At 43.6% G+C, this 24,658-nt stretch overlaps 1 protein-coding gene across 1 annotated transcript in view; it reads left to right on the top strand.

Moving 5' to 3' along the window:
- Nucleotides 1-24,658, top strand: part of AK9 (adenylate kinase 9) — a 327,370-nt gene that overhangs the window by 197,281 nt on the left and 105,431 nt on the right. Inside the window, exons 22-24 of the mRNA XM_030199196.1 lie at nt 1,289-1,501; nt 14,324-14,590; nt 23,775-23,899. Of these exons, the coding sequence (XP_030055056.1) occupies nt 1,289-1,501; nt 14,324-14,590; nt 23,775-23,899 (605 nt within the window). The remainder of the gene's footprint in view (nt 1-1,288; nt 1,502-14,323; nt 14,591-23,774; nt 23,900-24,658) is intronic.

The following is a 24,658-nucleotide window of genomic DNA, read 5'->3' as shown; positions in this document are numbered from 1 at the left end:
CTGCTGAAACGCAATTAATGACCTTATTCTGTAACATTGTGTTTAATTTCTAGGAATGCCTCTGACCTGCCTATGCCCCTCCCATGGCCACACCTCCTTTTGTGCTGCATGCTATCAAATTTAAGCATGCATTTTATAGACTAGGGCAAAAGGCAGATCCACACGTAAACCCAGATTAGTTCCAATTATTGATAGTTAATGGCTCATTAATTATTTAGTTTGCAGGCGGATGTGGGATCCAGGCCCAAATTTGGGCAACATATAAAGAATCTTTACAGACCACTGCAGCATTATTCAAATAGTGCAGCAGTGTCTAGAGCGGAGGCAGGGTGGGGACCAGAGTTATCTGGGTAGAAACAGTTTCAGGGCCACCAGTACATAACTATCCAGATAGGTTTAGGACAGCAAAAATGCTCTTCTAAATCTATCCAGATCCAGGAGCATCACAAGCCACAAATGGTCCCAAGCGCTCCCATCACACACTCACCCTGTGTGACACTCAATAAGAGAAGCTAATGGATGGAGTGCAATTTTGGCACCCCAACTTCCCTTGCGCCCTGTGCTGCTGCACTGGCCAGACAAAGTTAGATACAGCCCTGGTTGAATATCGCCACTTCCTGGGTTATGCAAGCACCTTACTGCTTTCTCCAGATATTCAGCAACAGCTGTTACCCAGATTCTGCTGCTGAAATAACCAGATTTTATTTTTTTGCCCTTGCTAGCTAGTATTAAATAAAAACCACACTGTTCACCACTGTCTCAGTGTTAGGTGGAAAACTTTTAATTGGCTATCTGAGAATTGCTGTCTCTCAATGCAATTTCCAAAATACAGATAGTTTTATTCAAATTAATGAGAGATTTCTAGGTGCTGTGTTTAGGTTGAGGAAGAAGTACACATTGAGACAGCATTTTCAAAACGTTATGTGTATGTTTTCAACAGAATTCCACCCACACTAAAAGCAGGCATGAATGTGCATTCATAACTTGCACCTGGGCGAAATTTCAAAGCAAAAGTACTTCCACTTTTTCTTCCAGAACTAGTGCAAAGTCTACACGGTATTTGTTCTAATTCAGTTAATTTGAATATCACCCCAAAAACGTCATAAGGTGGGAAAACATGTATCCGTTAGCATTGCCATACTGGGACAGACTGTCAGACCGTAGATCCATCAGACCCAGTAACCTGTTTCCACTCTGGAGAATTATCTGTAAGATTAATGCAGTTGACACCCAAGAATTACCTTTCTAGCAGTATTTTGTCCCTAAAATGCATATTCATTCTTTCCAGGATGAAGAGATAGTCCAGGATAAAAGAAGGCACTATGGGGACAGCAACCACTTTTGTCCAGTGACGCTAAAAGAGAACTTTATCCTTTTCCCTGGAATCTCAGACAATGCGGCTAAGTATCGAGAAAAGACCTACTATTTCTCAGTTCCTGAGTACAAAGACAAGTTTATAATGCACCCTGAGGAGTATGTGGCTCACAAAGAACCACTAAATGTGAGCAAATCTTTCTTTTTCTACAGCTGGGGAGCTTGTAAAGACCAGTGGATGCTTCCTAGGTAGCTAATTCAAAATGTTTGTCCCGAGGGAGTTATGCGTTAAGCATGCAATTACAGACCAACAGACACCCTGCTGTCGCTTTCACGAGTGAGTGACAATATCCTGTACAGGAGTGCATAAGTGTGAATATCCAGTTATAAAATTTCCCTTTATGTGGGTGACTGTGAATCCCACCCACGCTCTGCCGAGAAATGCCTAGTATACGCCTACCTGTAAAATAGGTATTGTGTAAGTTACATCTGTATTTCCAGAATAGTGCTTAGGCAGAATGTTGGCATTTACATATGCGTGACTAGCCAGCTTATAATTGAAAAAGAAAAACGCCTATATTGCGACCCAAATCGGGAGATAGACGTTTATCTCACAAAAACGAATAAAGCGGTATAATCGAAAGCCGAATTTGGACGTTTTCAACTGCACTCCGTTGTGGATGCGGACAAAGTTGATGGGGGCGTGTCAAAGGCGTGGTGAAGGCGGAACTGGGGCGTGGTTATCGGCCGATCAGAGATAGGCGCCTTTCGCCGATAATGGAAAAAAAATATGCGTTTTTAGCGAGAATTTAGGGCACTTTTCCTGGACCCTGTTTTTCCACGAATAGGGCCCCAAAAAGTGCCCTAAATGACCAGATGACCACTGGAGGGAGTCGGGGATGACCTCCCCTGACTCCCCCAGTGGTCACAAACCCCCTCCCACCACAAAAATATGCCGTTTCACAACTTTTTATGTTCACCCTCAAATGTCATACCCACCTCCCTGGCAGCAGTATGCAGGTCACTGGAGCAGTTATTAGGGGGTGCAGTGGACGTCAGGCAGGTAGAGCCAGGCCCACCCCCCCCCACCTGTTACACTTGTGCTGGTAAATGGGAGCCCTCCACACCACCCCCAAACCCACTGTACCCACATGTAGGTGCCCCCCTTCACACCTTAGGGGTATAGTAATGGTGTAGACTTGTGGGTGGTGGGTTTTGAGGGGGATTTGGGGGGCTCAACACCCAAGGGAAGGGTGCTATGCACCTGGGAGCTCTTTTACCTTTTTTTTTGTTTTTGTAAAAGTGCCCCCTAGGGTGCCCGGTTGGTGTCCTGGCATGTGAGGGGGACCAGTGCACTACGACTCCTGGCCCCTCCCACGAACAAATGCCTTGGATTTATTCGTTTTTGAGCAGGGCGCTTTCATTTTCCATTATCGCTGAAAAACAAAAACGCCCAGCTCACAAATTGTCGAATAAAACATGGACGTCTATTTTTTCCCAAAATACGGTTCGGTCCGCCCCTTCACGGACCCGTTCTCGGAGATAAACGCCCATGGAGATAGACGTTTTTGTTCGATTATGCCCCTCTATATGTCATTATGTTAAACATGTATATGCGTAATTGGCACATAAACATTAGCACTTAATTTAGGGGCCTTTTACAAAGGCGCGTAGGTGCCTAAGCACGTCCAAAGTGCGTCAAATGGGCACTACCATCCGGCTGCCGTGTGCCCCGGGCAGTAAATCCATTTTTGGCACGCGCCCAAAACACGTGGTAGAAAATATGCAGGACGTCAGACTCACAGAAACAGAAGCCTGCGCAGCCGCATTGCTGATCTGCAAGGGCAGGCTTCTACATGGAATGTTGCTAGAGGAGGAGTAGCCTAGTGACATAATATACATAAAAATGTATATCATGTTACTTTTTAATTTTTATTTTTCATGTGAATAAATATATTTTTTGGTATCCTCATTCACTCTCCTCACTTTTTGTTTTATATCTCACGGTTCCGTGAGGGTTTTTACCTCCTTTTTTGTTTTTGCTTCCTTATATTATGTTACCTTAATTGGTATTCCAATTCCCTTAGTGTACAAATTCTGTAGCGTGTAACTGCAGGGGGATGTGGATGTGAGAGGGGCATTGGCGGGTCAGTGACATGCCCAGCACTTATGCATTAATGATATAGATTACTATCAGTTATGCATGCATTTCTATCAGCCGTTGACATGATGTGTTTTTGCCTAAAGTTAAGCAAATAAATATGGACTTGCATGCATAATTGTTGTCATAGAATACTGGTGTAATTACCATTATAGAACTCACGCTTAACACAGGCGGTAGAACGAGAGGACATGGAATGAGATTGAAGGGGGGCAGACTTAAGAAAAATGTCAGGAAGTATTTTTTCACGGAGAGAGTGGTGGATGCTTGGAATGCCCTCCCGCGGGAGGTGGTGGAGATGAAAACGGTAACAGAATTCAAACGTGTGGGATAAACATAAAGGAATCCTGTTCAGAAGGAATGGATCCTCAGGAGCTTAGCCGAGATTGGATAACAGAGCCGGTAGTGGGAGGCGGGGCTGGTGGTTGGGAGGCGGGGATAGTGCCGGGCAGACTTATACGGTCTGTGCCAGAGCCGGTGGTGGGAGGCAGGGATAGTGCTGGGCAGACTTATACGGTCTCTGCTAGAGCCGGTGGTGGGAGGCGGAACTGGTGGTTGGGAGGCGGAGATGGTGCTGGGCAGATTTATACGGTCTGTGCCAGAGCCGGTGGTTGGGAGGCGGGGATAGTGCTGGGCAGACTTATACGGTCTCTGCTAGAGCCAGTGGTGGGAGGCGGAACTGGTGGTTGGGAGGCGGAGATGGTGCTGGGCAGACTTATACGGTCTGTGCCAGAGCCGGTGGTTGGGAGGCGGGGATAGTGCTGGGCAGACTTACACGGTCTGTGCCCTGAAAAGGACAGGTACAAATCAAGGTAAGGTATACACAAAAAGTAGCACATATGAGTTTATCTTGTTGGGCAGACTGGATGGACCATGCAGGTCTTTTTCTGCCGTCATCTACTATGTTACTATGTTATATCATCCTAACTTTAGGTGACCTGAAAAGAAGTACCCCTATAATTTTAAATACTGAAAGGAGTCCTTTTACTAAGCTGTGTTAGGCCCTAACATTCGCCTTAGGCAGCAAAAAATGGCCTAATACGTGGTGCACTAAAGCATCACATGTTAGTTTTCGAATGTCACCCCAGTAACAGTGAGGTAAAGATTTTTTTGAAATTTTTGAGGGGGCATGTCAGAGGCAGAGAGTGGGCCTTCCTGCGCTACCCAGTTTGTGACCTTACTGTCTACAAATTAGGTGGGGGTAAGTGATCCCACAGTAATTTGTTTAAATGGTCATACACGAATGCAAAATTAGCACATGGCCATTAATGGAAAAAAAAAACAGAAAATCGGGGGTTTTACAGCCATGGTAAAAATGGTCTAAGATTAGATCATTCATAAGAACATAGGAATAGCCATACTGGGTCAGACCAGTGGTCCATCTAGAACAGTATCCAGCTTCCAACAGTGACAGAAACCCAAATAGTAGCCACATTCCTTGCTACCAATCCTGGGGCAAGCAGTGGCTTCCCCTATGTTTATCTCTATAGCAAACTATGGACTTGTCCTCCAGGAACTTGTTCAAACCTTCTTCTTTTTTTTTAATTTTTATTTATAGACTTTGCATTTACATCAAGAAATCTTGAAAAAGAAAAAGCCATAATTATGATTATTGAAAAAACTGAAAAATATAAGAAAATTTCACCAAACCAGGAACACAAAAAATAATCAAGCTTGATTAGACCACATTACAGGAGAGATCCAATTCAGATTACCAAGGGAGCTGGTTCTAACAAAGAAAATCTAACATGAATTAGCAGATTACCAACCATTAACTAAGTTAAGTGACTTAGGAGGTCAAAGGAGTTGATAGAGAAATCTATCTACCTTCTAAAAAACTTTTCAATTGAACAGGTTCATAAAACACCTACGCATGCTGATCAAAAAAAAAAAAGCATTTATAGGGAAATCTCAATTGCACCTAGCTCCTAAAGAAATAATGTATGATTTAAGTGCTGGGAACTTTTCCTACGCTGTTGAGTCCATTTACAGTGGGGGAAATAAGTATTTGATCCCTTGCTGATTTTGTAAGTTTGCCCACTGACAAAGACATGAGCAGCCCATAATTGAAGGGTAGGTTATTGGTAACAGTGAGAGATAGCACATCACAAATTAAATCCGGAAAATCACATTGTGGAAAGTATATGAATTTATTTGCATTCTGCAGAGGGAAATAAGTATTTGATCCCCCACCAACCAGTAAGAGATCTGGCCCCTACAGACCAGGTAGATGCTCCAAATCAACTCGTTACCTGCATGACAGACAGCTGTCGGCAATGGTCACCTGTATGAAAGACACCTGTCCACAGACTCAGTGAATCAGTCAGACTCTAACCTCTACAAAATGGCCAAGAGCAAGGAGCTATCTAAGGATGTCAGGGACAAGATCATACACCTGCACAAGGCTGGAATGGGCTACAAAACCATCAGTAAGACACTGGGCGAGAAGGAGACAACTGTTGGTGCCATAGTAAGAAAATGGAAGAAGTACAAAATGACTGTCAATCGACAAAGATCTGGGGCTCCACGCAAAATCTCACCTCGTAGGGTATCCTTGATCATGAGGAAGGTTAGAAATCAGCCTACAACTACAAGGGGGGAACTTGTCAATGATCTCAAGGCAGCTGGGACCACTGTCACCACGAAAACCATTGGTAACACATTACGACATAACGGATTGCAATCCTGCAGTGCCCGCAAGGTCCCCCTGCTCCGGAAGGCACATGTGACGGCCCATCTGAAGTTTGCCAGTGAACACCTGGATGATGCCGAGAGTGATTGGGAGAAGGTGCTGTGGTCAGATGAGACAAAAATTGAGCTCTTTGGCATGAACTCAACTCGCCGTGTTTGGAGGAAGAGAAATGCTGCCTATGACCCAAAGAACACCGTCCCCACTGTCAAGCATGGAAGTGGAAATGTTATGTTTTGGGGGTGTTTCTCTGCTAAGGGCACAGGACTACTTCACCGCATCAATGGGAGAATGGATGGGGCCATGTACCGTACAATTCTGAGTGACAACCTCCTTCCCTCCGCCAGGGCCTTAAAAATGGGTCGTGGCTGGGTCTTCCAGCACGACAATGACCCAAAACATACAGCCAAGGCAACAAAGGAGTGGCTCAGGAAGAAGCACATTAGGGTCATGGAGTGGCCTAGCCAGTCACCAGACCTTAATCCCATTGAAAACTTATGGAGGGAGCTGAAGCTGCGAGTTGCCAAGCGACAGCCCAGAACTCTTAATGATTTAGAGATGATCTGCAAAGAGGAGTGGACCAAAATTCCTCCTGACATGTGTGCAAACCTCATCATCAACTACAGAAGACGTCTGACCGCTGTGCTTGCCAACAAGGGTTTTGCCACCAAGTATTAGGTCTTGTTTGCCAGAGGGATTAAATACTTATTTCCCTCTGCAGAATGCAAATAAATTCATATACTTTCCACAATGTGATTTTCCGGATTTAATTTGTGATGTGCTATCTCTCACTGTTACCAATAACCTACCCTTCAATTATGGGCTGCTCATGTCTTTGTCAGTGGGCAAACTTACAAAATCAGCAAGGGATCAAATACTTATTTCCCCCACTGTAGAAATATCTGGGGAAACAGACACTTTCTCACCAAGAAAAGTAGGATCTGAGAGCTTGAAGAAGAGATGTGGCAAGGACTGTTTATCTTGTTGCAATACAAATGTCACCAATAAAGTTGATCTTGTGACCACTTCCTCAGTAGAACTGTAATATTCAAACTATCAGAAGAAACATCCACAACCAAGGCAGCATCTGGAGAACTTGAACTTTGTCTACATACAGGGAGATAATAGATGTTATGCACAGGAGGAAAATCAATCTCAGAATAATTTAATTTTTCCTTCAAAAAATTGTTAAAAAGATTTTTTGGACAAGCTTAGGAAAATTTAATATATGCAAATTTAAATGTCTAATATAATTATTAAAGTTTCCAATCTTCGATGAACCAGCACCTTGTCCTCAGCCAAACTTAATTGTAAGGCTTGGGACCACTGAACCTGAGTTTCCAAAACATTAATCCAAACTTTTTCAAAACTGTTACCACAACCTCCAGCAATGAGAGCCACAGCTTAACTATTCTTTGAGTGAAAAAATATTTCCTCCTGTTTGTTTTAAAAGTGTTTCCATGTAATTTCATCCAGTGTCCCTTAGTCTTTGTACTTTTTGAAAAAGTGAAAAATCGATTCATTTTTATCCATTCTACACCACTCAGGATTTTGTAGCAGAGGCGTATCTGTAATGGGGCCACGGGGGCCAGGGCCCCTGTAGATTTGGTCCTGGACCCCCCCTACCGACGGTCCTCGCAACCCCCCCTCCCGCCGCCAACCTGCTGTCGCCTACCTTTGCTGGCGGGGGACCCCCAACCCGCGCCAGCCGAAGCCGTCGTCCTTTGTTCGTTTGTTTTCTTCTTTCTGAGTCTGACTTGTCTCTGATTCCTGCACGTACACAACGTGCAGGACGTGTGCAGGACGTCAGAGTCAGACTCAGAAAGAAGAAAACGAACGAAGGACGACGGCTTTGGCTGGCGGGGGGTTGGGGTCCCCCGCCAGCACAGGTAAGCGACAGCGGGCGGGGGGTCGAGAGGGTGGGCGGGCGGGCGACAGTTGTTGGGAGGTGGTTCTGGTTCTGGCGGCGGTGGCAGCGGGGGGGAGGGGGTGGCAGCAATGGCGGTGGCGGCGGGGGGAGGGGATGGCGACAGGGGCGGTGGCGGCGATGGGGGGTCGCCGGGGGGCTAAAATGTGCCCCCTCACCTCGGCTCTGGACCCCCCTACTGGCGAAGTCCAGATACGCCCCTGTTTTGTAGATCTCAATGATATCTCCACTCAGCCGTCTCTTTTCCCAGCTGAATAGCCCTAACCTCTTTAACCTTTCCTCATATGAGAGGTGTTCCATCCCCTTTATCATTTTGGTCGCTCTTTAAACCTTTTCTAATTCTGCTATATCTTTTTTGAGATATGGTGAATACTCACTGTGAGGTTGCACCATGGAGCAATACAGAAGCATTATAGTATTCTCGGTCCTATTTATTTCCTAATAATTCCTAGCATCCCATTTGCTTTTTTTGGCCACTGCCACGCTCGGGGCAGAAGATTTCAGTGTATTGTGTACAATGACACCTAGATCTTTTCTTTGAGTGCTGACTCCTGAGGTAGACCCTAGCATCAAGTAACTATGATTTGGATTAGTCTTCCCAATGTGCATCACTTTGCATTTGTCCACATTAAATTTCAGCTGCCATTTGGATGCCCAGTTTTCCAGTTTCCTAAGGCCTTCCTGTAATTTTTAACAGTCTGCATGTGTTTTGAATAGTTTTGTGTCATCTGCAAATTTAATCACCTCACTTATCATTGCGATTTCCAGATCATTTATAAGTATGTTAAATAGCACCAGTCCTAGTACAGATCCCTGAGGCACTCATTATTCACCCTCCTCCATTGAGAAAAATGGCCATTTAACCCTACCCTCTGTTTTCTGTCTCATAACCAATTCCTAATCCGCAAAAGTACTTTGCCTCCCATCCCTTGACTTTTTAATTTTCTCAGGAGTCTCTCATGAAAGACTTTGTCAAAACCTTTCTGAAAATCTAGATAAACTGCATCAACTGGCTCACTTTATCCACATGTTTATTCAAGCCTTCAAAGAAATGAAGCAAATTGGTGAGGCAAGACTTCCCTTGCATGAACCCATGCTGATTCTGCCCCATTAAACCATGTTTCTCTATGTGTTCCATATTTTTATTCTTTATAATAGTTTCCACTATTTTGCCCAGCACTGAAGTCAGGCTTACCAGTCTGTAATTTCCCGAATCACCCCTGGAACCCTTTTTAAAAATCAGTGTCATATTGACCACCCTCCAGTCTTCAGGTACTACAGATGATTTTAATGACAGGTTACATATCACTAACAGCACAATAGTAATTTCATGTTTGAGTTCTTTCAGTACCCTGGGGTGTATACCATCTGGTCCAGGTGATTTATCACTCTTTAATTTGTCAATTTGGCTCAATGTCTTCTAGGTTCATTGAGATTTCTTTCAGTTCCTCTGCATTGTCACCCTTGAAAACCATTTCTAGTACAGGTAGATCTCTTATATCTTCTTCCGTAAAGTCTGAAAGAAGGAGTTCATTCAGTCTCTCCGCTATGGCCTTATTCTCCCCGAGTGCCCCTTTGCTGCTTCATGATCTAAGGGTCCCATGGATTCCCTCACAGGTTTTCTGCTTCTGATATACCTAAAAAAGGTGTTACTATGAGTTTTCATCTCCATGGTAAGTTTTCCTTTATATTCTCTTTTAGCCTTCTTTATCAATTATTTGCATGTAGCTTGACAGTGCTTATTTTGCTTCTTATTTTCTTCAATCGGATCCTTTTTCCATTCTTGGAAGGATGTTCTTTGGCTCTAATAGCCTCTTTCACTTCACCTTGTAACCATGCTTGCTGTCATTTGCTTTTCTTTTCTTTTTATCTTCATTAATACATGGAATACATCTGGTCTGGGCTTCCAAGATGGTATTTTTAAGCAACATCCTCAACTGATTTAAAGTCCTGACCTTGCAGCTGATCCTTTTAGCTTCTTTTTAACCATTTTTCTTATTTTGTTGTTGTTGCCCTTTTGAAAATTAAATGCTAGTAGATTTCCTTAGTGATTTCACTGCAGATATCAACTCAAATTTGATCATGTTTTGATCACTGTTTCCCAGCAGATCCAACATCTTTACCTCATACTATGCCCTGCATTCTGTTAAGGACTAGATCTAAAATATCTCTCTCTGTTGTGAGTTCTTGGACCAGTTCCTCCAAGATGCAGTCATTTGTTGCGTGTAGGAATTTTACCTCCCCAGTGCTCCCTGATCTAACATTTATCCAGTCAATATTGGAATAATTTAAATCAAAAATTTCAAAAATTATATTCTACTAAATCATCTATATCAGAGGAATTGCTTAAAATCAAAAATTGTGGAGAAAAAAGACCTCAGTAGATAAAAGGAGACACACCTAATTCATAAGGCAAACGCTTTCAATATATAGGCGACTCACAATAATAATTGGTCATTAAAAAAACCTCCAGATTAATCTAAAAAAATAAACTTTTCTTCAGCAGTTAAATAACTGATACAGAATACAAATATGAAGAAGAAATTGTCTACTCTGTGAAAGCTAGTCTATGTCATTAAACAGTACTTAAAGTTCCACCGTACTATCTCAACAGGGGCTTCCTGTTTCACTAAATAAGCTGCTTCAGGGGGTAAACTTCATGGAACCAAGTTTAAGACTGGAACGTAGACAAAATTATCTTGATTAACTGCAACCCACAAGACACCTTCATCTTCCACCAGCACTTGCAAAATGGCTGCTGGAAACACACAAACGCCAAGATTTAAAATCCAGCGCCATACGTCAGAAAACAACGTGCTGACATCATTCAAATTTGAATTCACAAAAATCCTTTCCATTCTAGAGCTGTATTAATTCCACGAGGGATCACTAACTGAAGGGAGAAAATTCACCGTTGCTCATGCTGCTGTATAGGCACCTGATATCTCCCCTACATTCAGTGACCCTCAGTTGTTCCAGCACCGCGCATTGTATATCAGACAAAACATGATGTTTCTCCACAAAATGAGATACTAAAGGTTCCATTAACTTCTTAGATTGAATACAATGTCTATGTTCAGTAAGACATGTCTTTAGCTGTCCAGATGTTTGACCCGCATAATACATTTGACAAGGACAAATCTATATAAATAAATCCCACCCCGAACGTTCTGAAGCTCACTCCAAGGCACTGAAGCACTGAACTCCTGTAGTCTTCGTAGGCTAGGCTATCAGGAGGACCAGTCACCCTCACTCATAGACCCGCCCTCAGCCACACCCCATCTGTACATAAAACGCTACCTCAACGTTTTGAAGACAAAACCTGCTGAAGCCATCTGCACACTCCCTCAAGGGTTCGTTAGTTCATGGTGGTGAAGCCATGAAACTCACCATTTCTGTGTTCCCCGCCCTCGCGTCAAACGTCATGACATTGAGGGTACAACACAGACGGCCATCAACACGCCAGCCCCCACCCACACACGTCACTCCCTCCATCCCTCTTACTTCAAGCCTGTCACGCCCCTAACAAGCACTTACACACTCCCCCTCCCTCCGAATCGAACCCCCTCCCTTCACGTTACTGCCTGCCGCCCACCCCCCCGCCTCGCGCGACCCTCTTGAGACCAACCTGGCCCAAAGCCTCTGCGTCCCTGTGCTGACGGCGGTGAAGTTCTTTTCAGGGCTGCGGGGCGTGCCTTGATGAAGGAGTATCTGACGTCTCTGTGCATGCGTCTGACATCAGACGCATGCACAGACATGTCAACAGATGCTCCTTCAACAAGGAACGCCCCGCAGCCCTGAAAATAACTTCACCTCCGTCAGTACACATATGCAGAGGCTTCGGGCCAGGTTTTCTGCAGGTAAAGGTGGTCTCCACAGGGTCGCGCCATGGGGGAGGGGCCCCGGCAGTAACGCCAAGGGAGGGGGTTCTAATCCGATGGAGCGGGGAGTCTAAAACTCGGTGGGAGGGCCGTGAAGGGGGTGTACTGTTGCGACAGAGGGGTTCTGGAACTCGGGAGGGACACACAGAGACACGAAGGGACGGAGGGGAGCCTTGCTAGCGCCCGTTTCATTGCGATTTGAAACGGGCCTTCGTTACTAGTAATGAAATAAATCACATTGCAAGAATTACATGTGATAAGAGCAAACTAAGTGTTCTTTCTGTTGGTGTGAATTGTGTGGGGAAATCTTGCCTGACCAATTTACTTCAATTCTTTGAAGGAGTAAACAAACATGTGGATAAAAGGGAGCCGGTTGATATTGTGTATCTGGATTTTCAAAAGGCGTTTGACAAGGTACCTCATGAAAGGCTACAGAGGAAATTGAAGGGTCATGGGATAGGAGGAAATGTCCTATTGTGGATTAAAAACTGGTTGAAGGATAGGAAACAGAGAGTAGGGTTAAATGGGCAGTATTCACAATGGAGAAGGGTAGTTAGTGGGGTTCCTCAGGGGTCTGTGCTAGGACCTCTGCTTTTTAATATATTTATAAATGATTTAGAGATGGGAGTAACTAGCGAGATAATTAAATTTGCTGATGACACAAAGTTATTCAAAGTCGTTAAATCGCGACAGGATTGTGAAAAATTACAAGAGGACCTTACGAGACTGGGAGACTGGGCGGCTAAATGGCAGATGACGTTTAATGTGAGTAAGTGCAAGGTGATGCATGTGGGAAAAAAGAACCTGAATTATAGCTACGTCATGCAAGGTTCCACGTTAGGAGTTACGGACCAAGAAAGGGATCTGGGTGTCGTCGTCGATAATACGCTGAAACCTTCTGCTCAGTGTGCTGCTGCGACTAGGAAAGCAAATAGAATGTTGGGTATTATTAGGAAAGGTATGGAAAACAGGTGTGAGGATGTTATAATGCCGTTGTATCGCTCCATGGTGCGACCGCACCTTGAGTATTGTGTTCAATTCTGGTCGCCGCATCTCAAGAAAGATATAGTAGAATTGGAAAAGGTGCAACGAAGGGCGACTAAAATGATAGCGGGGATGGGACGACTTCCCTATGAAGAAAGATTAAGGAGGCTAGGGCTTTTCAGCTTGGAGAAGAGACGGCTGAGGGGAGACATGATAGAGGTATATAAAATAATGAGTGGAGTGGAACAGGTGGATGTGAAGCGTCTGTTCACGCTTTCCAAAAATACTAGGACTAAGGGGCATGCGATGAAACTACAGTGTAGTAAATTTAAAACAAATCGGAGAAAATGTTTCTTCACCCAACGTATAATTAAACTCTGGAATTCGTTGCCAGAGAAGGTGGTGAAGGCGGTTAGCTTAGCAGAGTTTAAAAAGGGATTGGACGGTTTCCTAAAGGACAAGTCCATAAACCGCTACTAAATGGACTTGGGAAACATCCACAATTCCAGGAATAACATGTATAGAATGTTTGTACGTTTGGGAAGCTTGCCAGATGCCCTTGGCCTGGATTGGCCCCTGTCGTGGACAGGATGCTGGGCTCGATGGACCCGTGGTCTTTTCCCAGTATGGCATTACTTATGTACTTATGAAACATTTAACATTACAGAACACACAGAGCATGAACCACATCCCCAGTGTTGACCTTGCCTAACCCTCCTACTATTCTCCCGGTTCCAAACCTGAGAACCACACAATATATCACTTAAGTTATTATTTCTCTTATATGAAAACATAATTTTCAAATCTTGTAAGCAAGAATGAGCATTTAATACATGTACATGTTTCTTCACAGCTTTAATCAACCTTATTTTATGAACATATTTAGTAACAAATGTTTTAAATTGTCCGTGGAATCGTGATGTTCCTCTCCAAACAAAAGGTCCCTGTGATTATGTTGTCTACCTAAGAGCCTAAATTTGGCTTCCAAATCTCCCTTCCACATTTTCCTATATCATTGGCACCCACTTGTACCAAGATAGCTGGCTCCTCAGCACTATCTAAAATCCTATCTAGGTGTGACGAGTTAGGTCTGCCACCTTCGCACCAGGTAGGCAAGTGGCCAGGTGATCCTAATGATCAAATCACCAACTACAACAGCTGTCCTAACCCTTCCCTCCTGGGCAGAAGCTCTTGGAGACACATCCTCAGTGTAAGAGGATATTGCATCGCCTGGTGTGCACACTAAGGCCAATTTGTACTTCAGCTTTGTAAAAGGACCCCAAAATCATGTTCTAAAATTATGAATGATAATTTTTGGGTGGTGTAGCCTAACTCTTTGGGTTCTGATGTTATTATTCTCTTCACAGGCTCCTCCATTAAGGGTGTTCATACTGGGTTGTCTAGGAGCAGGAAAAACTACAGTTGGACGATGGCTAGCCAAGAAACTAGGAATTTTCCACATCCAGTTCCAGTTGCGCCTGGAGGAAATAATGATGTTCAAGTTCCAAAAAGTATTCAGGCCAGAAAATGAAGAAGACAATGTTCCTGAGGTAGATGAAGCTGCCATGATGGCTGCACTGCGGAGCTCAGGAGATGCTTCCACACTTCTGGGTGATTTTGTGGAGGAAACAAAGGTAATAGCTCTTTCAGGGAAACAACAAGAGCCAAAGCAAAAGGGCTCACTGGAGCAGTGGCGTAGCGAGGGGGGCTGCCACCCGGGGTGGGGCGGTTCGCCGTTGCACCCCCCACCCCGGGTGTAGCACGATGACATACCCCCCCCCCTCGGCACATCGACACCCCCCCGACCCAGTGCCCACCCTCTTCCGTCCAACCAGCTCCCTACCTTTAAAATAATATCGGAATCCGAAGCGAGGCGCAGCGCCTCGCGCCTGCACGTAAAAGAAATGTGCACTGTCTCATCGGGCCTTCCCTCGCTCTGTTTCTCCCGCCCTCCGCTGACGCAACTTCCTATTTCCGCCAGGGCGGGACAGACAGAGCGAGAGAAGGCACGAGGCGCTGCGCCTCGCTTCGGATTCAATATTTTTTTAAAGGTAGGGAGCTGGTTGGATGGAAGAGGGTGGGCACTGGGTCGGGGGGGGGGTGTCGATGCGCCGAGGGGGGGAGGAGCTGGCAGGGAGCACCCCCCCCCCCCCCCCCCCGAGCTGACACCCAGGGCGGACTGCTCCTCCCGCCCCCCCCCCCCCACCTTGCTACGCCACTGCACTGGAGACCATTGTTTTAGGACTGTATATATGGGGGGGGATCAACATCTTTTTATTAAGATTACTGTAGAATACTTTGTATACAAAATGCTAAATTCAACACAACAAGCTATCAACAAACAAGGAGTCCACCCACCCCCAACTCTCCCACCTCCCTTCCACACAGAACATACACAATCCCCAAGACAGAGCATAACATAACAAGTGTGTAGGCCTGAGCTCCAGCATGTATTAAAGAGCATTATCAGGATCTTTCCCCAATTGGGATCATCAAGAGAACTGTATAGGTGTTTAAAGCAATTTTTATTGAGTGACTCATCAAAAAACAAAGACAAATGAAAACATCTCCAAATAGCTGGTTCAACAAAAACACTGAACAGTTACAGAAAATGTGTGGGACGTACACAGATAACAACCCTTTGGTGTGTTATTTAGGGATCCTGACACTTAGTACACCATAGACCCGATATAATGCAGAAGACGGGGTCCAAAGTTTTACACCGCATTATAAGTGAGGTCTGCATTATGTTGGGTCACCGGCACCCGCACTCCAGTTCAGTAAAAACTTGCATGTTTCATTGAAAAATCAAATGGACTTTTTTTTTTTTTATTATTATATTTATTGATTTTAAATCATATCACAAGCATTACATCTTGTTAAGAAAAACAGAAAGAGAAAACATTTTTCAGTACATTATTCTGCCAACATAATTCAACTTCTTTCTTAGACCACAATAATTGTAGTGGAGGGGCCGAGATACATTAGGAGTAAATCAAAAGAATAAGTTTTTTTTTTTTTTTTTTAAGAAATAAGGCCTGGATTCACCCACAAAACATGTATATTGTGAATAACATGTTCTTAAACTAACAGAGGATCTATTTGTTCACTTTCTTCAAATCTATGAAATTTCTCAAGTGTTCAGGATCTAAGAATTGATATTTATTTTCCAGATATTTAATCTGACATTAAATATACGTACTCAGTTATTCTGAGGAGAGATTACAGAATTTGTTCAAGGAACCACCTGTTAACGTACTCATTTACAAGGATATGCCAGTATAAAATTAGCACCTAATGCCTTGACTTCGTCTCTCATTGCCAAGAAAGAATGCCGTCTTTCCTGGGTAGTCTTCACTACATCTGGATATATCCGAAGAGTTTCACCATAAAATGGTTTAGCCAAATTTCTAAAGTACAATTTTTTGATCATGTTCAAATCTTGTTCAAAGACCATTGAAACAAGGAGAGTTTGCCTCTCAAAAATCCCATCATTAGAATTTTCCAAGAAGGCCGATAGGTCCTGCAATCCTTCATTCCCCTCTATTCTCCTTTTAGGAACTGGTAGATAATATATTTTGTTGATTGGCGGTATTAAGTCTGAAGAAATAGATAAATTTTCAACAAGGTATTTTTTAAACAACTCAAGAGCATTAATTTCAGAGGAGCGGGGGAAATTTAAAATACGGAGGTTCAAACGCCTATTGTAATTTTCGATATTCTCAATTTTACGATGAATGATTGTTTTATCCTTAATCAATAAATCCGTTTTATTAGTCAGCAGTGAGATATCTTGTTGAACCTGCGTTTTATTTGAAGAAGTTTCCTGTTTCAATGCCTCGAACGTGATAGTTAGCGAATCCAATTTACTCACTATTTGTGTAGTCTCCTGAGCACCTTGAGTAACTATGGATGTTAAAGACCGAATCGCAGACGAAATAGATTCCAATGTTGGCGCCATGTTCTCCCAATCAAATGGACTTTATTAATCATATCCATACATGAAAAGTGAATGTGGTCACAACACAGAAAACACAGGCTAAAATTAACATCCTGCTTTAGTAAATAAGTTCAGAGTTGATTGTTTTAATGTTTCTCATTTCTTCCATTTTGCAATTTCAATAATCGATTTCAAATGAAGACTATGAATCATGTCCACTTCATCAGATGGCAGCCATTGAAGAACAGTATCCATTGCCACTAAAGCCAATGTAATGTTTGGTGTTGGAGATGGAGAGTGATCTTCATCACTGCTGTCCTGAGACTGATTTTCAATATGTGCATGATAACTTAAAGCATTCGCTGCAATTGTCTGGTCATTTAGAGGATCATATATAGGGTACTCGTCATCGATATTAATCCATTCCATAGTATCCTCAATACCACACTGCTCAAGCAGTTCTTGACACAGAGCTTCCATCTTCTTTTCGGAGTCTGACTTGCCTTCTGGTTCCCCTGTTTCTGGTGCAAACGCTTCTTGTAACCCTGTCTCCCAGCACTTTTCAATTGTAAATGATGTTATTACATCCCGTGCCCTTCCTGCGAGATTGAAAACACTGGTGAGGGTTAGTTTTTTCAGACATTCAGTTACGTTTTTTTCCTCATCAATGATCAGTTTTATTAAATTTCTGCGATAATGCATCTTGAATGTTGAAATGACACCTTGGTCCAAAGGTTGAATCTTGGCGGTGGTGTTTTTCGGGAGGTAATTGATCTTAATTTTCCCATCACGGCTGATAAGGTATTTTTCCAAGGGATGGGATGGGCAGTTGTACAGTAGCAGAAGTGCTTTAGGTTCTGTAGAAAAATGCTACCACTGGCTTTCAGTAAAATACAGGCCAAGAGCTCAGGCTTAGAGTTAAGAGCTAGGCCTAAAATCCTAAAGATTCTCTGTGACGCAGTTGTATTTCAGTTCAGCAGAAGCTGCAGTAAGTTCTCAGAGAGCTGACAGGGAGGGTGGAATCTGCTCTATAAACAACAGTGGATGGGCACTACATGACCAAGGATGTTTTGGTTACAATTTCTGGGCAAGCTCAAAACATGTGTCCTAGAGTCGCATCTGAAAACCTACATTTAGGGCAATCCGCAGTGGGCTGAAACCGCAACAAATACGTCTTCTTGGGAGACACATGTGGGTGCATGATGAGCGTGTACTGCATCTCTCAAAAGGAATTGTTCTCATTTTGAGTGAGCAGACTCTTAAGTCCAAGCATGAGCCACTCCTCCTCCAGGGGCACCCCAAGATCAACTGACCAGGCCTTTAACAGTTTGGCATAATCCTTCTGGGGTGTTTGTCCTGCAAATGTCTATGTTGAAAATGTAAAGGAACTTTGCATTGTGAAGTGAGGGCATATGCAGTAGAAAGTTGCTCATACACTTTCATGGAGAGGCAAGTAGATGGTATAGCTGCCATATAATGGCAAAACTGCATGTATAAAAGTCCCGGATCATCAAAAGATATTCCTCTCGTAGTGTAGCAAAGGACTTTAGTTGCCCCTCATCCGTCAATACTTGAAACAAGTTTCAGATATCATGATGTTCCCACTGTTGAAAGGAGGGTGAGTCAATGCCTGGAAGAAAAGTTCCATTCTCTTGGGTAGACAATAATGCAGTCCACTTATCCTCAAATCTGTGAAATTTACTAACTCATTTCCACACCAAGTGCAGGGGCCTATATAACATGAATCCAGTAACTGTGGAGGGAGACCATTGTACTACAGCATGAAGATACACACTAAAATGTTCAAGACCAATAAGCGCTAACTCCATGGAGGTACATGGAAGCATGAAAGTAGCGCAAAACCAGTCATTAATGTGTAGTCGGTTATCTAAGATTCAAGAGGCCTAAACCCCCTTTATCCTTAGGAGATAAAATACAAATCATAGAGAGCTGAGCTCACTTTTCTTGTCATAAGTTTTTCATCATAAGTTCTAAGGTACAAAGGCAACATTTGAAAACCATACAGCCATCTCTGTACAGTTAACTTGTTATATATATGAATTTGCCCCATCAATAGGCGAACCTCTGTAGAATGCAACAGTGGATTTACATTTAACGTGTACTGTTACTTTACACCTGAGCGATACCCGTAGCACCCACCTGAGGTTAACCTTGTGGCCACCTGGAGGATTCTACTCAGCACTGCCCAGGCTCACATGCTTGTACACTGGCATACCCTCTACCCGCCTGCTTGGTCCAGCTTGCCTCTGGGTGAGTCTCCCACCCACAAGTTATTTCCTTGGTGATTTTTAGAGAAATTGGGGTCACAATCTTAGGGGGTCACACAGTTCGTAGAAAACCACTCAAAGACCAAGAAGACAAACTGCCAGGATTCTTAGTCCAGGACAACAGAGCTAACAACCTAATAGGTTTATTATCAAAAAGTAGGACAGTGAACAGTAAAAGTGGTAACAAACAGAAACAGATAAAATAGCAAGGACTCAGAATTAAAGCTAACTAAACACGTTTTTACTACCTAAGTACCACCTGGGAAGATCAGGAAAAGAAACTGCTCACTGGAATTGAACAGGGCCTCAGTTCAGAGGTCTACTCTCTCCACACTCCCAACTCAGACTGGGGAGTTCCAGCACACTCTGGGCTAGGTTTTGAGCTTCAGGGCCAATCAGGGCACAGAGCATTAGCACTATGGGTGTTTGGCCAAAGGCACTGCAGGTTGCTTTTCCCCTTGGGGCTTTTCCTCTGTTCCTTTGGGGAAAGTAAGCTAAAAAAAGAAAACAGACCTCTGCTACAGCTATAACATAGAATTCAAACACCACCTGCTGACCAATCAAAGGAAATGCACTAAAGGGAAGAAAAGTGTCATAGGGCAGCATTACAAATCATAAAGCATGAAAGTCTCCAGTTTCGCCACATGTACAATCTAGATTGACAGGAATGAGGACTCCCACATACTTAAAGCCAGCAGCCCACTTAAGGGGGAAGTAACCATCCCACAATTCTCAGATAGTAGGAGTAGAACGCAAGGCCACAGACTTACTCAAATTAAGGGAGAACCCTGAGAGGAGCTCATACTCCTCTATAAGTTCAAGCACCATTGATACGTAGCGCTGAGGACTGGTCAGTATTAATAATAAATCATAAGCAAATGCCAGGGTTTTGATAGTGTGTGAGCCCACTTGAAGTCCCTGTACAACCTCTTCATCTGCAATGTACATAATAAGGGCTCTAAGGTAAGATGAAACAAGAGGGGAAGGGGGACAACTCTGTTGCGTGTCCACTGTATTGGGAAGGAGTCAGTATGGATTCTATTTATTAACAGAGATGCCCGTGGGTGAGTATAAAGAGTTTGTATAGCATCATAAAACCAGCCCTGGATTCTCACATGAAAATAAAGTGTGATGTTAAAAAAGTCCAATTCACTTGGTCAAAGGCCTTGGCTACATCTATACTAACAAATAAGGCAGGGATATTTTTCTGTTGACTGTAGGCCAGTGCTAAAATAGCCTTGCAAACATTTTGGACAGATTGCCGCCTTTGCACAAACTCAACCTATTTACCAGTACAGAGAGAACAATTTTAAGTCCACAATAAACAAGTTCAAGTTTATTAGTATTTTCATATATCACCCTATGGCGAAGCCTCCAGTGCAGTTTACATAATTAATATATAAATTAGAGTGAGAAGAGAGAGATAGTAGGTAGAAAAGAAACAGGAGGACATATATTCTCACATACTCTCCCACCTCCCCTAAGAGTTTCAAGAGTTGACATTTTTAAGCATTTTGAAGTCAACTGCTGATCCCGCATAAGTGAGTTGGGTGGAAGATACCTGCACATGTGCCATAAAGAGACAGAGCTGACAAAAGCATCGATTTTTTTCTAGAACACTGGGTATCATCCATGCCAGGCCCCATTGGGAGATGTCATTACCCCAATTGCAAAGGACTCAAGTACAAAACCTATTATGGATCCAACTTCTCCTTCTTAGGCAGCCAACTCTGGAATGCCCTCCCCAGACCAATCCGATCACTCAGTGACCATCTGCCCTTTCGGAAATCACTAAAAACCCATCTGTTCAGGCAAGCCTACCCAAACGATCCAGATTAATTCCCACAAACCCATCTATTCATCACATATCCAGGAGACAATGACAACGACCTAGACTACATCTCCCGCCTCATTTTCCCCTGCTTATCTCCTGTTCGCCTCATTGACCCCTCCCCCAATGCTCACCTACCCTTACAACTCTCCTACTCCCTTCACTCTTGCCCACACCCCTCCGCCTCATCTACCCTCCAATTGCTCACTTACCCTTGCTCATACTTCTCCGACTCCCCTCATCCCTGCATTCCTACATTCCTATTTCTTTTATTACTCCGATAATACTCTACTTATTTCTCTCCACCAATACTTTGTAATCCCAATTACTATGTAAGCCGCATTGAACCTGCTTTGAGTGGAAAAGCGCGGGGTACAAATGTAATAAATAAATAAATATATGCGAGAATATGTGAGAACACCTGCTACAGGTGAGTAACTTTACCTTCATGCTGAAAAACTACTATAAACTATAAATCTCTTTTATAGCGCTACCAGTCGTACGCAGCGCTTTACAATTGAACATGAAGAAGAAAGACAGTCCCTGCTCAAAAGAGCTAATTGGTGTGTAAAAAATCTCATAATATTCAGGCATGACTAAAAGTACATAGGATTCAAGTAGGCAGGCACTTTGCAGAGTAGACATGCTCAAGGGAGAAGTTTGGGCAGAGAATGGGCATATTTCACCTGCTAATACCAAACAAAGCAAGGAGTGATTCCCTACGAAAAGTCTGGACAACTGAAGGAGTAGGGAAGGGATGTAGGCCAAACCAAAGAAACTGGTCTCCAGAGATTGATTGCAGTAAAGATTGTATTTATTAAGAAACCAGATAATACAGACTCGACATGGTCTGTGTTTTGGCAAAATATTGCCTGCCTCATTTTTAGGCCATGTTGAGTTCACATCTGACGGATGTACTTTTAAAAGGGATGACGCAGTAGTTTTCTTTTTTTCCACACAGTTCATGTGACATTACTGTCTAGCACTATTTTAAATGTGTCATTGTTTTGATCTTAAGATCTGTTGTTACCACAGATGACTCCTGAGGCAAGCGATATTTTGCTGAAACACGGACTGTGTCAAGTCTGTATTATCTGGTTTCTCAGTAAATACAAACTTTACTACCGTCAACCTCTGGAGACCAGTTTCATTGGTTTGGCCTACATCCCTTCCCTAGTCCTTCAGTTGTCCATATTTCACATGCTAACATTGGTGGCTGCTCTCTCACAAGCATAAATGCCAGCACACATCTTCTGGATGCTATTTTTGCCTGTGCCTATCCAGCTTATTTTCGAAAGATAAAGACGCCCATATTTTGACCCAAATCGGGAGATGGGCGTCTTTCTCCCATGGGCGGCCAAATCGGTATAATCGAAAGCCGATTTTGGCCATCTTCAACTGCACTCCGTCGCGGAAACGGCCAAAGTTGACAGAGGCGTGTCGGAGGATTGGTGAAGGCGGGACTGAGGTGTGGTTATCGGCCAAACAGAAATGGGCGGCTTTCACAGATAATGGAAAAAAATAGCCATTTTTAGCGAGAATTTAGGTCACTTTTTTGTACCCTTTTTTTTCACGAACAAGTCCCCAAAAAGTGCCCTAAATGACCAGATGACCACCAGAGGGAATCGGGGATGACCTCCCCTGACTCCCCCAGTGGCCACCAAAAAAAAACGAACTTTAACAACTTTTTTCCCAGCCTGTATGCCAGCCTCAAATGTCATACCCAGCTCCATCACAGCAGTATGCAGGTCCCTGGAGCAGTTGTTAGTGGGTGCAGTGGACTTCAACCAGGCAGACCCAGGACCATCCCCCCCTACCTGTTACACTTGTGCTGGTTAATGCTGAGCCCTCCAAAAAACCCCAAAACCCACTGTACCCATATGTAGGTGCCCCCCTTCACCCCTTAGGGCTATGATAATGGTGTAGACTTGTGGGCAGTGGGTTTTGGGGGGATTTGGGGGGGCTCAGCACACAAGGGAAGGGTGCTATGCACCTGGGAGCTCTTTTACTGTTTTTTGTTAATTTGTAAAAGTGCCCCCTAGGGTGCCCAGTTGGTGTCCTGGCATGTGGGGGGGACCAGTGCACTACGAATCCTGGCCCCTCCCATGACCCAATGCCTTGGATTTGTTCGTTTTTGAGATGGGCACCTTCGGTTTTCATTATCGCTGAAAACCGATAGCGCCCAGCTGAAAAACAGCCGACTCCTAGGCATTTGCCCCGCACAACCCGTATTATCGGAAAAAAGATGGGCGCCCATCTTTTTTCGAAAATGCGTGTTGTCCCGTTCACGGAAATAGGCACCCATGGATATAGGTGCCCATGGAGATGGGCGTTCGCGTTCAATTATACCCCTCCATGTATCTTTATAGAATAGACTAAATTAGGGGTCATCCTGCCATATGAACTTAGGTGTCCTGTTATAAAATTACTCCCTGCATACCAGTATGCACAGTGGCAAGATCACACGTACTTCTAAACAATTCTAGTGAGGGGTTTTCTGGGGCAGAGCTTGCAAAGTACATACATACGTGCAAACATTTACATCCCTTCCTGAGCTGCTGTAAATGTTTGTGGCTTCATCTTGTAATAAAGGCAAAATAGCGCCCACTCACCCTGTCAAACTAGGCAACCTGTTATGAAATTAACCTCCACATAGTTCAGGAAGCCATGTCAAATGCATGCAGTAGTTAATATATAAGTTTAGATAGATTTAGAGAGAAACACACAAACTTCATTTTGATTTTCTTTGGTTTGTGTAGAAAGAAGAAGTGGTGCTTACAGAAGATGAAGAAGCAATTAAAACATATCTCCTAGAACAAGAGCCATTGTCTCCTGAAATACTGGAAAATATTGTTGCACCTTGGTGGAAAAATGAACCCATCCGGTACTTTCCATGTACAGCCTATCACTGCTTGAAGTGCCACACGCTTACTTGGGGGATATGTACTAACCCACAGAAATGTTTGCGGGGTAGTTCCTGTTTCTGCAAAACTTAGCTAGGAGATGCAAATGAGCTCTTGGCTTATTTACATCATAAGCTAAATTGTGCATGCAATTTTCGCATTCCATTTCGAAGAAGGCAGGTGAGAAGTGAGCCGGGGGGGAGGGGGCTGCACACCGGCACTTTTCTTTGGGAAGGGATGAGGTTTAGAAAGGGGCAGGGATGTAGGAGGAAAGATTTTAAAAATGTAATCCTGCCTTGGAGCTAAGGGGAATCAGGTCCATTCTGGTTCACCAGGTTATTTAGGTCCCCCCGTCCGTCCCTTCCCTGGGAGAAGAGGCTTGGGGGAGACCTCTGATTTGAACAGAAGGGCCCTTTACCCCCAGATTCTATATAGTGCAACCTGAGTTGTGCACGCAACTTAATTAGCTTAAGAAGCCAATCAGTGACGAAAATTGAACTTAAGAAATTACTGACACTAATTGGTAATAATTAGAATTTACACGAACAGATGCTTAACCGTATTCTATAATGTGATGTGTGTAAATTCTAAGATGTGGATCCAAAAAGGGGGCGTGTTCATCGACATGGAATGGGCAGGTCATGGCATTCCTAGAATTTACATGCACTATTATAAATATGCCTGTTCCATGTGTAATTTTGGCTAAATATAGTCGCTGAAAATAGGTATTGGGCATATTC

The sequence above is a fragment of the Microcaecilia unicolor genome, chromosome 3, assembly GCF_901765095.1.
Source record: "Microcaecilia unicolor chromosome 3, aMicUni1.1, whole genome shotgun sequence".
In the NCBI taxonomy this organism is placed as follows: Eukaryota; Metazoa; Chordata; class Amphibia; order Gymnophiona; family Siphonopidae; genus Microcaecilia; species Microcaecilia unicolor.
This window is presented reverse-complemented; position numbering and strand designations above follow the sequence as displayed.